The following is a 14,917-nucleotide window of genomic DNA, read 5'->3' as shown; positions in this document are numbered from 1 at the left end:
AATAACATGATAACAGCTTTGCCCTATCCACACTTTTCCCGCACTCCCCCTAATTGAACTCCTGTAGGTGAGATTTCCATCGATTAAAAGGGGAAGTTCTATTTTTGTGTCAGGTCGATATCGCTCATTTTACCTGAACATAAATCTCTCTCTCTCTCTCTCTCTCTCTCTCTCTCTCTCTCTCTCTCTCTCTCTCTCTCTCTCTCTCTCTTTGTGTTCACACGACGAAGTACTTGTGAACGTAGAGCCAAAATCACAGGTCAAAGGAGAAAAAATCACAGGTCTTTAAATTCTTGTCCTTGGAATCAGTGACAGCAGAAGGTTGCAACAGAGAATAATGATATCCCTGGTTCCATGCCGTTTTTGTCCCTTTAATCAGATGTCCACGGCACCTTTTAATCGAGTTTGTTACACATGAGAGTTGACTTGCCGTACATTTGCAAAAAATCTTTTTCGCACAACATCTTAAGTCATTGTTGATGGCATGGTTTTGTTAGTTTGCGCACGGTTTCGGTAATATCGTTAGTTCTGCAATATTCCTGATGACGGGTTATCTCTCTTCGGAACAGTTCACTGTACTTTGAATATGAATAATCCAGCTATGTTATATCGCTAGCAAATACCTTACTTTCTTAAAAATAGCATCACTTTGCATACCAGTATATTTGGAGAACTGCGCAACAAAATAATTGCGTGTTTATTTGTGAAGTATCACCTTACGTTGCCGACTTACTCTAACCGATTTCACGCGCAAATATGTCATTGCATTCTAGAAAAACGGCGCTAATTTCTTCATCACTGAAGTAAATTGTTGGTTATGCTAAAAATGACCGTAGAAAAGCAACAGACATGTGTTCAGCGATTTATGAATTTATTTCAAGTAATACAGATCATATCATCTTTGTTGACTCTGAAACCATGTGTGTATGTATCACAGCCACTATAATCTGTATTACAGCTATAGGGTGTTGGAGATGAATCATATCAATGCGATATTACCTTTTGGAGTTTTTCCCGCAACAATGAACCGTAAGGCCACGCTTTAGTCTCGTTCTGCTTCTGAGAACAGAGCTGTTTTGAAAATTTTGGCGGCGACCATAACGTCTCATTTCTGAAACATTCTGTCAGTGAATACGCAATAGCTAACACCGAGTCGAAAACATGATAACTGTTAGCCTGTAAGTCAGAACAAACGAACATGGATGTTAGAACGGTTCACATATTCTTACATAATCTTGGGATATTGGTCAGGGTTCATATCCAGGCGCCTAGATTATCCCACAAATTTACAAGGGTTAAATTTCTGTTAAAGCTCCTTCAGCATACAGTATTTGTCTGTTTACAATGTACAATTTCTTATCCTATTTCAAACTTTGTATCAACATGTGCTGTGTCCGACATGTTAACACAGAAGACACGTCCAATGTTAATGGTTCCAACGGAACACGAGTCTAGGCTAGAATGCGCCTTTTCTTACAACAGTAATATTGCATATCGTACACAAATGCGTTGTGTTTGCGGTGTTAATATTTCATCAAATTAAAGGAAAAGGGAAGAAAATATAATCATATTACAGAACAAAGATACTGAATATTTTATCAAAAGCTGCAGCCTTTGCCATTTTAAAGCAGCGATATTATAGGACAGCAGAAATGTTACAATAAGCCATTGTCATCATGTGATTTCTACCTGACCTTACATCCCTGTCGGTTAATTTGTGTGAATTTACCATGGTACTAATATGTCTCTTTGACTGCCTCCAGGTATAAGACGTTTAATTTTGAATGTAACACAGGCATCACGGATAATACCAGAATGTAAGATCATGCAGTCGTCATGACGATGGCCTAGTTACTCAAATTTCCGCTCTCCGAATAATGATACCGTAATATAAGACCTTCAGAAATATTATCCACATGCATGTATATTGTTATCATATTCTATAGATATTCATGGAAACCTGACATGGCTGACTCAGTTATAACACATTTGCAGAGTGATAAGACACTGCACCTCCTGGGAGAATTTGCAACTGAAATCGAAAGTAAAAATGCAAATAGTGCTCTTTATTTATTTGATGTTATTATGTCTGAGGCATGTAGAGATCTCAAATCAAAAGTTGGTGGTAGCAACTCGAGATCAACAAGAAATAAAGTCGAACCCTGGTGGGATGAGGATTGTAAAGTCCTTAGGGAGCGTAAATTTTCCTTTTTGCAGAAATTTCGTCATTCAAACAAGGATGAAGATCTTGCCGATTACAAATTGGCTAGAAATCAGTTTAAAAGCCTGTGCAAATCCAAACTAAAGTTGTACCAGAATAAGCAAAAGGATTTACTTGTTGAGCAGTGCAAAAATTCCCAGGGTTTCCGGCGTACTGTAAAGAAGTTGCGTGGCTATTCTTGTGGGACTCAGTCAGATATACCACCCTCTAAATGGTTTGATTATTTTAAACAATTGTTGCATGTTGAAGGAAATATTCAAATTGATCACGAGTTCAATGAATCCATTCAGAGTGATTTACATAACCACGATCAGGAATGTTCATTATGTGTTGAAAATTCTCCACCTGTTGTAAATAGAGTAATTTCAGAGGTCGAAGTATTAGAAGCCATCAAAAATTTTCCAAATAACAAAGCACCCGGTCCAGATGGTTTTGTTGCAGAAATATTTAAACACTCTGTAAACATTTTAGTTCCATTGCTCTGTCAACTTTTCAATATCATACTTGACTCTGGTGTTTACCCCGAAGAATGGTGTAAGGGGATTATTTGTCCTTTGCATAAGAAAGGGTCTACAACAGATGTAAACAACTACAGAGGCATCTCCTTGTTATCTGTATGCAGCAAATTTTTCACAAAAATTTTAAACACTCGACTTGTTAAATGGGCATCTGAAAACAATATTATTACTGAAGCACAAGCAGGGTTCAGGAAAGGTTACTCCACAATCGACCACATTTTCTGTTTGCAAGCTTTTGTACAAAAGTATATTTCTATCAGAGGAGGCCGTTTTTATGTAGTTTTTGTCGACTTCTCAAAAGCGTTTGACAGAGTCAATCACGACATGTTGTGGCACAGGTTGATTTCGTATGGGATTCACGGAAAAGTGTTGACTGTATTACGTTCCATGTACTCGCAGGGCAAATCTTGTATAAGATGTCAGCAAGGCCTTACTGAATATTTTAACTGTGAGGTTGGTACAAGACAAGGTTGTATGCTCAGTCCTTTTTTATTTTCACTTTTTATAAATGAGTTGGCAAACTATATGAATAATGAATCTACAGGTGGCATTTACATAAATCAGGATTTCCCATCACTAGGTATTCTCATGTACGCAGATGATGTTTCTGATGCAGCTGAGTCGCCGATTCGACTACAGCGCAAATTAAACCAACTGGAGAAATTTTGTGAACACTGGGCCATGGAAGTAAACTTGTCTAAATCAAAAATTGTTGTTTGTCGTAATGGAGGGTACTTGAGAGCCTATGAAAAGTGAAGTTTTCATGGCGAAAAAGTTGAAACTGTGAAACATTACAATTACTTGGGATTGATTTTTTCCTCCAGGTTATCCTGGTCCCCTGCAAAAAGAAATCTTGCTTCAAAAGGTGTAAAGAGTCTCTACTCAATTCAATCTGTGATTCGTAAACTCGGGGGAATGTCTATTGCTAGTGCTTTCAAACTATTTGATGCAATTATTGTACCGGCTGTTTGTTACGGGAGCGAAGTGTGGGGTTTGAATTTCAGAATGTATTGAGCGTGTTCAATTAAAGTTTTGTAAATTTTATTAGGGGTTAATAGCAATGCAAATAATCAAGCTGTTCTAGCGGAGTGTGGGAGGTTACCATTATGCTGTTTTTATTTTAAACATTGTATCATTTTTTGGTTAAAATTGCTTGAAATGAACGAGACTAGATACCCTAAAGCTTGTTACAATATGCTTAAACGTTTAGATGATGCAGGTAGAACTACTTGGGCTACACATGTCAAAAATCTCCTTTTTAGATATGGTTTTGGAGTTGTTTGGTTGGACCAACAAGTTGGAAATACACAGCATTTCTTGTATTTATTTTCACAACGAGTAAAAGATTGTTGTCAGCAAGAATGGCATAATGAAATAATAATGTCACCAAAATTAAATCTCTACAGTAAGTTTAAGTCACTACTTGAGCCTGAGAAATATTTAAGTTGTCTTAATACTTACGATAAAAGCGTTTTGGCTAAATTTCGCTGTTCAAATCACAAATTAAATATTGAAGTGGGGCGTCATTTAAAATTTCCATTGCCACAGAGAGTTTGCATGTATTGTAAAAATGTTAAGTGTATTTCTGTTATCGAAAATGAATTTCACTTTGTATTTATTTGCTCTTTGTATGATGATATCAGAATCAAATACTTACCCAGAATAGTAATTGAACATCCATCAGAAGACAGACTTGTAGAAATGCTTTCAACACAGAGTGTCCATAGAATTTGTCAGTTTTCAATTTATTTAAGAAAAGCTTTCATTAGACGAGAATCAATTGTTGCTCCATTAACATAAACATAATTCACTGAAATACTCTTTTTTGACTATTTTGCTTGTTGTAATGTATTGTTTTCGTTATGTATCTTGTGTCACTGACCATCTCCTTTTGTGTATATTTCGTAACAAAGATGTACGATGGGCCGAGGCCCTGTACCGAAATAAACTGAACTGAACTGTTATCATATTAATGACACCTATATATATATCATTCAAACATAATAATAAAGGTCCTGTTTATGGCATGAGACTACCACAAAGAATAGGGTATAGTCTGGAATATGGGACAGAAGGGCTGCATTTTCACGATAACTTTTGGATCAACATCAACGGCTGTGACGTCAATGCAGGATCGATATGTGTGCTTGCTCAATCTGAATACCTGTAACAGTTATATGCAGATCAGATGACCATCGTAACAACATACAAGTTATTTTCTCAAAGAGGTAAAGAGTTCGATAATTTATAAACCTCGATAGATTCCATTGTCATATTTCGACATGTCAGAGATGGTTTTTCGTGTACTTCCTGAAGAAGTACAAAAGTTGAAAATGAATATATCGCAAAGTGTACTATTGTGTCAATGCCCCTGTTTGTCATTGGCTATTTTCAGCGACAGATGTAGATGGAATTATTTATGTGGATTAACAATAATCTAATAACATTGAGGTCACCATACAACTCGACACTGTATCAATAAATTCTATGCATTGGAGAGCTGTATCTAACTAATTAATTGGAGACATTGATGCTACTCTACATAGGTCACAACCAGGTCACACAGGGATTCGTTTGATATGAATGAATGAATTCTGATGATAAAAATTACATTTCAAGTTGCCATCTGGTTGCCTTGGCGACAAGTACCACCATTCTGAGTATTGTTCGGTAACTCATGTTGATATGTTATCTTGACGAGTTGACAAATTTTACGCAAAACTAAAATGATAGTGCTTCGCGTGTGCTGGTAATTGACAACTTGTGTCATTTTGTACATGTACGCTATGATCACAATAGTACACCATGTACAAACTTTCTGGCGGTTCTATTAGATATACATGTCTTTGTCAAATAGCTGTTTTCGTGTGTTATAATACTACTGGCATTTGTTTGACTGGCCTCAGAGCCGCCATTTTGAATTCAAGGACATCTTCCCATTATCTGTTCTCCACGCTGGGTCTTGCAGGCACTTAACATCAAAATGGCTATAGTGATCATGGTTTCATGTGGTTTATTTGTAAGGAGATTTGGAAGATGCTACACAAAGAGATTGAGAATCTGTTAATTTTCATCGTTCCATGAAGTTTCCGTCGTTACTATAACAACTGCATTTCATCAAAGCCGCCAAGTGATGCAATGAACGCCGGGGAGGACTGTGGGATATTCGATAGATAGTTTTCGTGTAATAGGTCAGTCAGTTAATTGTAGTTCTTTACAATTCTGCTGTCCTTTTCCGTTGGATGGACATCTAGCGATGTAAACCTACTAGTCTTTGTCATTTTGAAAAAAACAAGGGTATTGTTAGTAACGTATTAATTGAAAATATTTCCCTATTTCATTATACTGTTGTCATTGCTAGACCAAGTCTTGCAGAATTTATTGGTGCAAACAATGTTTTACATCGTATTACGCAAAAGTGGTATACTTAGCATCATTCTAATTATAAGCTTACATAGCCGTGAAGTCAGATTTAAAAGGCCAGTAATGCTAACTTATGATTTTTTCATTATTTTATTTTGTATGTCAAATGCAAATTCTTATTCTACTCCCAAAGAATAGTGAAACACACACTATTAAGTTTTCAACACCGCATCCATTGCGTAAAATGTACTATTATTGTTTATATTTGAATTCTAGTCCGGACCAGAATTCACTTGTCAACAATGCACTTGACACTTGCACAGGTCGAGCTGATAAGCTGAATACTGTGTATATCAACATGCTTTAGGGAGTTGAACAAGAAAGTACGGTTGACATTAAAAACAAAATAGTGAAAAAATCATCAAAAGTTAGCATTAATGAGTTCGAACTCACTGAATAGACCACCCAAGATGGTGGTTGTCTTCCTCAGTAATTCAATTGTATGTAATCTACAATCACCATCAAGCCACCTGCCCTACTCCCCGGACAATCATTGCTATGAAATTGCTTTATGATGAACTCAGCTGATCAGCGCTGTTCGATAACATGATTGCCTTGTCTATCCTCTCGCATTTTCGATGTTGAATGTTTTTCCATACGTCCCTTCCGTGTCATTATGCAATTTTCTCTCTCTAATTTACGTTTACAGTGACACGGGTTACGATCGTCGCTTGACCAAAGGATGGATTTCGACTGCAAGGCCGGGCGGAAAACCGACGAAGTATGCAGATGCCAAACACTGGAATTCTCCACCTTCGTCACTAAAGCAGATAGAGTCAAGACATTCAAATCAGATGTAAAGTCATTTTTGCCAGCTCGATAGCGTTTTTTCACCCTCATAAGCTGACAAGTTTGTTTTTTCTTTCTAGTACGGTAGGCATCTTTCATATTACTCTGCATATTTCGTTGGTTGGTTTAGGGTCATGGACTAGACTAGTCTTGATGGACAATGTTTATGATCGTAAACAAGAAAATATGTAAATTAAGGTAAACGCGAGTCGGGAACAGATATCCGCACTCTCAATTTTTACAATTCTTTTTTGATCTACCACTTGTGGGGTTCATTTTAAAGCTCTTGACGTAAGAAAAAATCTTCATCATTGTAGTTTTTCGAAAATTGAAACTTACTTTTCTCCATAGAGTCAACACAGGGATGGCGGCCATTTTGAATTTCAAATATCGGTAAATGTTGGGTAGTTTGTTTCTCTAGTAGCTAACTTTGCACGGTGGCTCCTGATTTTTATTCTTGATTTTGAAAGAGAATGGTTGAATGTTGCATTGAGAAAAGTTTGAGCAAAAGTTTAAGTCATTCAATTTCGAGGCGCATACTACCTTAAGGCAATAGTAATAGTGTCTGAACCTCGTTTTGTACTCATTCTTGTGTTGAAACGAAAAGTCACATACAACAACTCTATCGTATTGCGAGCCTCTTCCCTTAAAGTCTCCTAGGCTTCTTCTATCCACAAATGTTTATCATTTGGGAATTATTGTTGAGTGATATTAAAACACAGTACAAGGCATGATTGGACTCCTATCATTGTTTAGGGTATTATGTTTATCATTTTGGGAATTGTTGTTTTATTATATAACAGCAGAATACAGCATATAATTGGACCCTTGTAAATGTAGTCGTTACCTGTATTTGTGTCAATAAAATGAAAAACAAAAAAACAAACAAATTTTGATGTTAGAAACCGTAATTGTGAGGGCCTGCGACTAGAGTGTCTGGGATTCCCACACAGTTAGTGGAGTGGAGGAAAGGGAACCTCTTTTGACCTTTTGTTTAATCGTAGTCCAAGCATCAAAAGTATGATAGCGGGACAGCTGTGTCTTTCTTCTTGCTGGAAACATGACCAAAGGAAAATAGGAAACATTCGTGAGAATAGTTATATCTGAGAGCTGAAGAAAGGAAGGCAAACTAAAGTAAAAGCTAGAGGTATCCTTCATGCTTAAAACAACCTACTGGTAACGGAATTTGTCCGCCATGTTGTGTCCAGTTTCTCTGAAATGCATCCGCTAACTGGCCTAGACCAACTGATGTACGTGTGCCGATCACTCCTCTGAGATGAGTTGGTACAGTGCCGTTGATTGGATTCAAAGTCGGCTACAGGATGAAAATCGAATCCATAATGTAAACATTTCAAACAAACAAAACATTAAAAACAAGAATGTAAACGCTAATAACAATTTAAAGAGAATTATAATGACAGTGTCATTATAATTTCAAAGAACATTCACTATACTATGTGCAAAAGGTCCTAGAAGTCCATTTTTTTCACATTAAGAGAGGCTGAAGCCGAAATAAGTACAAACTATTTTAACCTCAAGGACTGCATAATTTTAGAAAAGTCTAAGTTTTTTGCTTCGTTATCAATCAGCATTTACATATTTGATAAACAACTCCTAATATCTGATGGTTCAAGATGGTACTCACCAATGAGGTTGCAAGATCCGTGACGATCCATGCCCAACCACTACCCGTCATGCCCTGCGCCGCTGCTTGTTGCAATACAAGATTTGTGTGAGGTGCTCGCGAGTGGAGTATAATAATACGTCCTCCTTTCATGCGAATATTAAGTAGCTGCCGTGTAACGTTAAACTCTGAAAGTTTTGCCGTGGGATAGAACTCTTCACCGGTGACGATGGACCAGTCACTTCGAACTGCTATTGAGTGGAACTCTCCTATCAAACCATCGGGACCTGGCAATAGAAGAACAATGACTATGAAGTGATCGATCGCTGTGATGCATAACTTATGACTTATATCAATCAAAATTCAGGATCCATGAGTGGTAAACACAAACTGAATAGTACATACATGTAGTCCGTAAAACCACTTTATAGTTTGTAAAATCACTTTTATTGTATTTAATAATACATAGTTTTTAAAATCACTTTTATTATTCTGTTAAGTAATATATAGTTCGGAAAATTACTTTTACTCTATTGTAGCGATTGATAATAATATCAATCAAAAATGCAGACAGTTCCCAGGCGATGAAGTCTGATTCTTACAGTGTCATCTACATGCAAATGTTCACAGACAATACGACCATGTATAATCCCCATAGGAAAATCTATAAAGTACGCCGTCATCAGGCGGACAGCTAATGGTAAAATAATCCATTATTGTTCTTGTTCACTTTACTTCTGAACGAGATTTTTTGCTGTGATTAAGCCATTTCTGAACATATATTCTGAACGATGTGCCAACTAATTTCACTGATTAATTTTTATCAAAGATCCATTAGCCGTAACTTTTAATTTACTATGAAATTATTTTCAGTCTGCGATGTTTAAATATCTAGTAATCAACTTTTCAACTCAGCTTTCAAGTACAAACAAACTCTATTTCAGACAAACATTCACTTGTCAACAATAAAAGTTTACATATTTTTATACAATTCGTCAATCCATTGTGTTTCCAGCGCTGATGCATTGTACTTCAATATAGATACATTGTTCTTCAATATAGATACATTGTACTTCAACATAGATATATCGTACTTCAATATAGATACATTGTACTTCAACATAGATACATCGTACTTCAACATAGATACATCGTACTTCAATATAGATACATTGTACTTCAACATAGATACATTGTACTTCAATATAGATACATTGTACTTCAATATAGATACATCGTACTTCAATATAGATACATTGTACTTCAACATAGATACATCGTACTTCAACATAGATACATCGTACTTCAATATAGATACATTGTAATTCAACATAGATACATCGTACTTCAAATAGATACATTGCACTTCAATATAGATACACTGTACTTCAATATAGATACATTGTACTTCAATATAGATACATTTTACTTCAATATAGATACATCGTACTTCAACATAGAATTATCGTACTTGAACATAGATACATTGTACTTCTACATAGATATATCGTACTTCAACATAGATACATCGTACTTCCATATAGATACATTGTACTTCAACATAGATACATCGTACTTCAAATAGATACATTGTACTTCAATATAGATTGTACTTCAATATAGAGACATCGTACTTCAACATAGATACATCGTACTTCAACATAGATACATTGTACTTCAATATAGATACATTGTACTTCAATATAGATACTTTTACTTCAACATAGATACATGTCATCGTACTTCATCTTTGATACATCGTACTTTAACATAGATACCGTTTCAATATAAATGCATTGTACTTCAAAATAGATACATTTTATTTAAACATATTTAGAGAGAAGAAAAAAGTTTTTGGTCAAAAATAATATTACCAAATTTTACAGTTACTGTCTCTTTTAGTACTTTCACGATATTTTTAGTGACAGATAGAACGACACTACGCTTTGTATACTTGAAACTTAAAACTGAGTATAATAGCTTCTTGACTACAAAACAATTTACAATATACTTTACTTTTACCGTCCCTTGTTTTGATATAAATGCCAGAAACTCCAAAGTTGTGTAGACTTTGCTGTTGGTTGTTTTGATATATTACCAAAAGACCCCTGGAGAGGAAGCAATTAACGTCGCAGCTGCTTACCAAAAAGACCTTCTTCTACGCTATTTTACATTTTAATTGAAGGATTCCATACATTTGTAATGTTAACCAAAAACTTTCGAGCTCCTCGTTATTGCAGGACAAACAAAAATTCACCATTTGTTATTTATAGTTGTGAAATCAGTAACTTTCTAATTACAGGAGGAACGAAATACACTCACCATATTCTGACGACACCATGAGTGCAAATCTTGTCCAATGAAAATGCCTCACAAGGTCGACCAATACCTGACTCTCGATGGTATCTGGCGACGCCATTTTGAAAAGATATGGATAGTAGGAAGCATGTAACGATAACATAGGATTGGTCGCTGATACTGCAATTTGGGGAACATGGAGCGCTTCCAAGATTGGATGAACAGCTTTCACATCACGTGATGTCGTTGGTCCAATCACTGCAACGACGTCGACCTTTTTTGACATCTGATTACAGACTAGAAGTAAAGACGAAAATGTGATCAATTTTGCAAAGAAAAAACTATTGGAGTATCACACACATGAACGTTTTATTTTTCGCAAATCTGTATTTTATATTTGTTAAAAGGCCCAGTAGCTGTAACTTTAAACTTTCTCGGGTTTTGTTGCGATGCATGTAACGGCAACAGTTTCTTGACTACTTCCTTCTACACTTTAAAATGTTCAGTACTGATTTGTCAATATCGACTGTATTATATGTTTTCCGCATTGTTTGTAATGACAACGAAAGCCAAGCCCAGGTTTGAATTCAGTCGAGAACAATGACAATGTGGAATTCATTTGTCAACAACAACAACAACAACAACAACAACAACAACATGCAAACTCAAGCACTTGTACCGCATGGACATACTAAATTCTGGGTATTTCTGAATGCTTTAAGAAGTAGACCATGAAACTGTTGTTAATAAATGGAACAAAACTACAGAAAAAATCTCAAAACTAATAGCTCTAGCTTGCAATATTACATCGCAGAGAAATCTAAATGACGTTCTGACATTTAAATTCCTGATTGTCAAGATGTGTTGCAATGTCCGACATACAGCCAAAGCAAAGCCATTAAACAATCATTATGTCGTACCGGCAGATTATCAATCGATTAATCTACATCCGGTTTCCTGTCCAAAAGCCAATGAGACTAAAAGTGTAAAACTTTGTAAGCGTACGTCGTGTTTCCTCGATTTGAGTACCTTCAAGTGTGTAAACGCAATAAACCTGTTTTGTTCTATCACAAGAAATGCCCCTTGAATTTGATCATTAATCATAGAGTAGAAGATTGTGAATAAGCGGCTTGCTACACTTTCTGCGCATCAAAAGTCGCTATATTGACATCATTTTGGATGTAAATTATCCCTAGCGTGCTTGACTCATCAAGGATGATAAATGCTCGCCTGTAAAAACAATGCCTTTTATCTCTAGTATGTGTGTAGGCATTTTATGTCATATATGCGATAACATCGTTCCTTATCACTGACCACAGAAACGGACTGGTCATTACAAAATTCGCCGTGCAATATTATGGCTTTCTCTTATCTTGCTCACATAGGATTTTGATGATAATAAGAAGTGTACTAATGAATTAAAGATAAAATAACGATTCACGACGGCCCATATGTGCATACTCTGTCAATGAATAATTTTATGAATAATTTCAGATAGTCACTAATGATATTGTGCATGTATTTGTGTGCAAAAGAATTGCAATGTGTTACACGTAAACACATGATTATTTCAACTTGGAAAGCGAGAATTGTCGAGAATTAAGTGACAATGTCTTCGGTTATAAAATGAAATGTGGATACATCGGTAACCAAGAAATCTGCTCTTGTTTGAACGGGTAAATTTGTGTTTCAAGAAACCATAGCTGCAACATTTATGATTTCTTTCATAAATTAAGATTAAATAAAACGAGTGAATTTCCTTGATTTTCTACCTATAGTTTACTGAAATATGATTTATTACATGCCTCGATGCGAGTGCCAATCAGTGCATGATTTGAATAAGAAATCCGGGGAGTTCGCGGTCCGTATGAACAATGTACGGACCGGTTTCCATAGTTACACGGAACGGTGAAGCCCTTCGACGTTTTCGACGTCAAAATAGGTAAAAATGGTGAAATTATTTGAGAATACCCTGCATGTAAATAAATGTTATATAGCATTAACTGTGAAGAGGCATGTAATAGAAACATTATTACCTGAATACGGGGGTTTAAGTGCCCTCGCACAGGAGACAATTTCCTTCCTGGCTTCGGGCAAATTGTCACCTGCTCTTGGGCCCATAAACCCATGTATTCAGACAATGATATATCATATTAACCCAATAAGTACAACACAATGCGTATCATATGCATATTATTGTTGACAATGAATTGTTGTTCAGACTTTATATTTGATACAAAATAAATATAGACTATGTTGACAAGTTGAACACGGGATATTGGGCAACGTATTGCCGGCAAATAGAATAAAATCTGTAATTTTTCAAACAGCAGAATTTACAGCCAATTGATTTTTAAATTGTCAATATGTTAGGGATCAATTCCATGATTCGAGTTACATTCATCACAGAGCACGATCAAACACAGGCTAGAGGCTCTTTGATTTGTTCCTTATTCTGAGTGTATTATTCACAAGTTCGGTATGAGAAATATTATAATTCTAATGGACAAGGGACATATTGAGACTGAGCACCAATTAATTATATTTCACAAAACGCGACTGAAGATACTCGTGATATTTTTCAGGATAGCTCATCTTCTCCATCAGTGAAAAATGTTACATATAAAAATTCGTTAGAAAGGACAAATATCGTGTACCAAATATTTTCTCATCATGTGCTGAGCAAATCAAAATTCCAAAAATAAATGTGATAGCTATACTCGGTCTTCGAAAACAAAGTAAACTGAATTAAATAATATATAATATAATATAATATAATATAATATAATATAATATAATATAATATAATATAATATAATATAATATAATATAATATAATATAATATAATATTATATAATATAATATAATATAATTATATAATAATTATATTATATAATATAATATAATTATATAATAATTATATTATATAATATAATATAATATAATATTATATTTTATTATATTTTATTATATTACATTACATTACATTATATTATATTATATTATATTATATTATATTATATTATATTATATTATATTATATTATATTATATTATATTATATTATATCATATAAGCTTAATAATAAAAAATTCACTTTGTTTATCGATTTCCCTTGTTTGGGCAAAATTTGTAAATTTAATATTTTCAGTTTCTCTACGATAAGTACTACGCAGACGTCAGTTTCAGTCGACATTCAATTTGACAGAGGATTGATCGTTGACCTTGAAGAGCATTTCCATTACGGTTTTCTAGGACATTTGTTTCAGAGGAATAGAGATTGAGAAAAAGATATCTGAATACACATTATCCATAGTATCGTAAAAACAACAATGGAATATTAAAGTGAAATGATGACATCAATGTAATAAAATCGTCTTTAAGCAGTGAGAGAAATATATTTCAATAATTGAAATTATTCTGCTGTAGCAGGGATCTCTATCGACACGTGATCTAAGTGTATATGGTTCAGACGGTAGGTTGACACGAGCGATATATTATGTTTCAACATTTTCTGGATCGGGAAACAGAACAACTGGAAAACTAATACGGGAGAGGAAAGTATCACAAATAATCTGATATCACTTTATTACTACGTGTTGATGTTGGGCATATTTAGACCAATTCGACTTCTTTCATTTTTCCACAATGTCACCAGAATGTAAATATGCCGCGAGTTTCTGTAAGAGACAGATGAACCCAAAATAAAAGTGAATAGGAACACAATAGCGTTTAACTTGCTTTAACGATGACCAGTAATGCCGATTAGAGTTTACTCTATTCAAACAGGACGATTAAAATCCCCAGAAAGGTCAACGTTGTCTATCGTCAACAAAGTTGCTTCAAAATAAACAAGCTGCTGTAGATTTAGAACCGGACTCTCTAAATCTTCATTTTTTCCTGATCTACACCTTCGTAAAATATTCTTAAAACTTTAAGAGATACCTTCGTTTTGATTGTCTTGTTTTTGCGACGATCATAAGTCAGAATTTTCCGAGCTAAAAGTTTAAATTATCAATGGACGCCTAATTGAATTGTGACATT

At 34.9% G+C, this 14,917-nt stretch overlaps 1 protein-coding gene across 1 annotated transcript in view; it reads right to left on the bottom strand.

Annotated features, from left to right (window-relative positions):
* Positions 1-14,917, bottom strand: part of LOC139133934 (glutamate receptor ionotropic, kainate 2-like) — a 76,863-nt gene that overhangs the window by 13,050 nt on the left and 48,896 nt on the right. The window contains exons 3-6 of the mRNA XM_070700732.1: positions 10,898-11,170; positions 8,597-8,862; positions 8,126-8,266; positions 1,000-1,176 (exon numbers count right to left, since the gene is read on the bottom strand). Of these exons, the coding sequence (XP_070556833.1) occupies positions 1,000-1,176; positions 8,126-8,266; positions 8,597-8,862; positions 10,898-11,170 (857 nt within the window). The remainder of the gene's footprint in view (positions 1-999; positions 1,177-8,125; positions 8,267-8,596; positions 8,863-10,897; positions 11,171-14,917) is intronic.

This window comes from Ptychodera flava, chromosome 5 (assembly GCF_041260155.1).
Source record: "Ptychodera flava strain L36383 chromosome 5, AS_Pfla_20210202, whole genome shotgun sequence".
NCBI lineage: Eukaryota > Metazoa > Hemichordata > Enteropneusta > Ptychoderidae > Ptychodera > Ptychodera flava.
The sequence above is the reverse complement of the archived record's forward strand: the minus strand, read 5'-3'. Positions and strand labels throughout refer to the sequence as shown.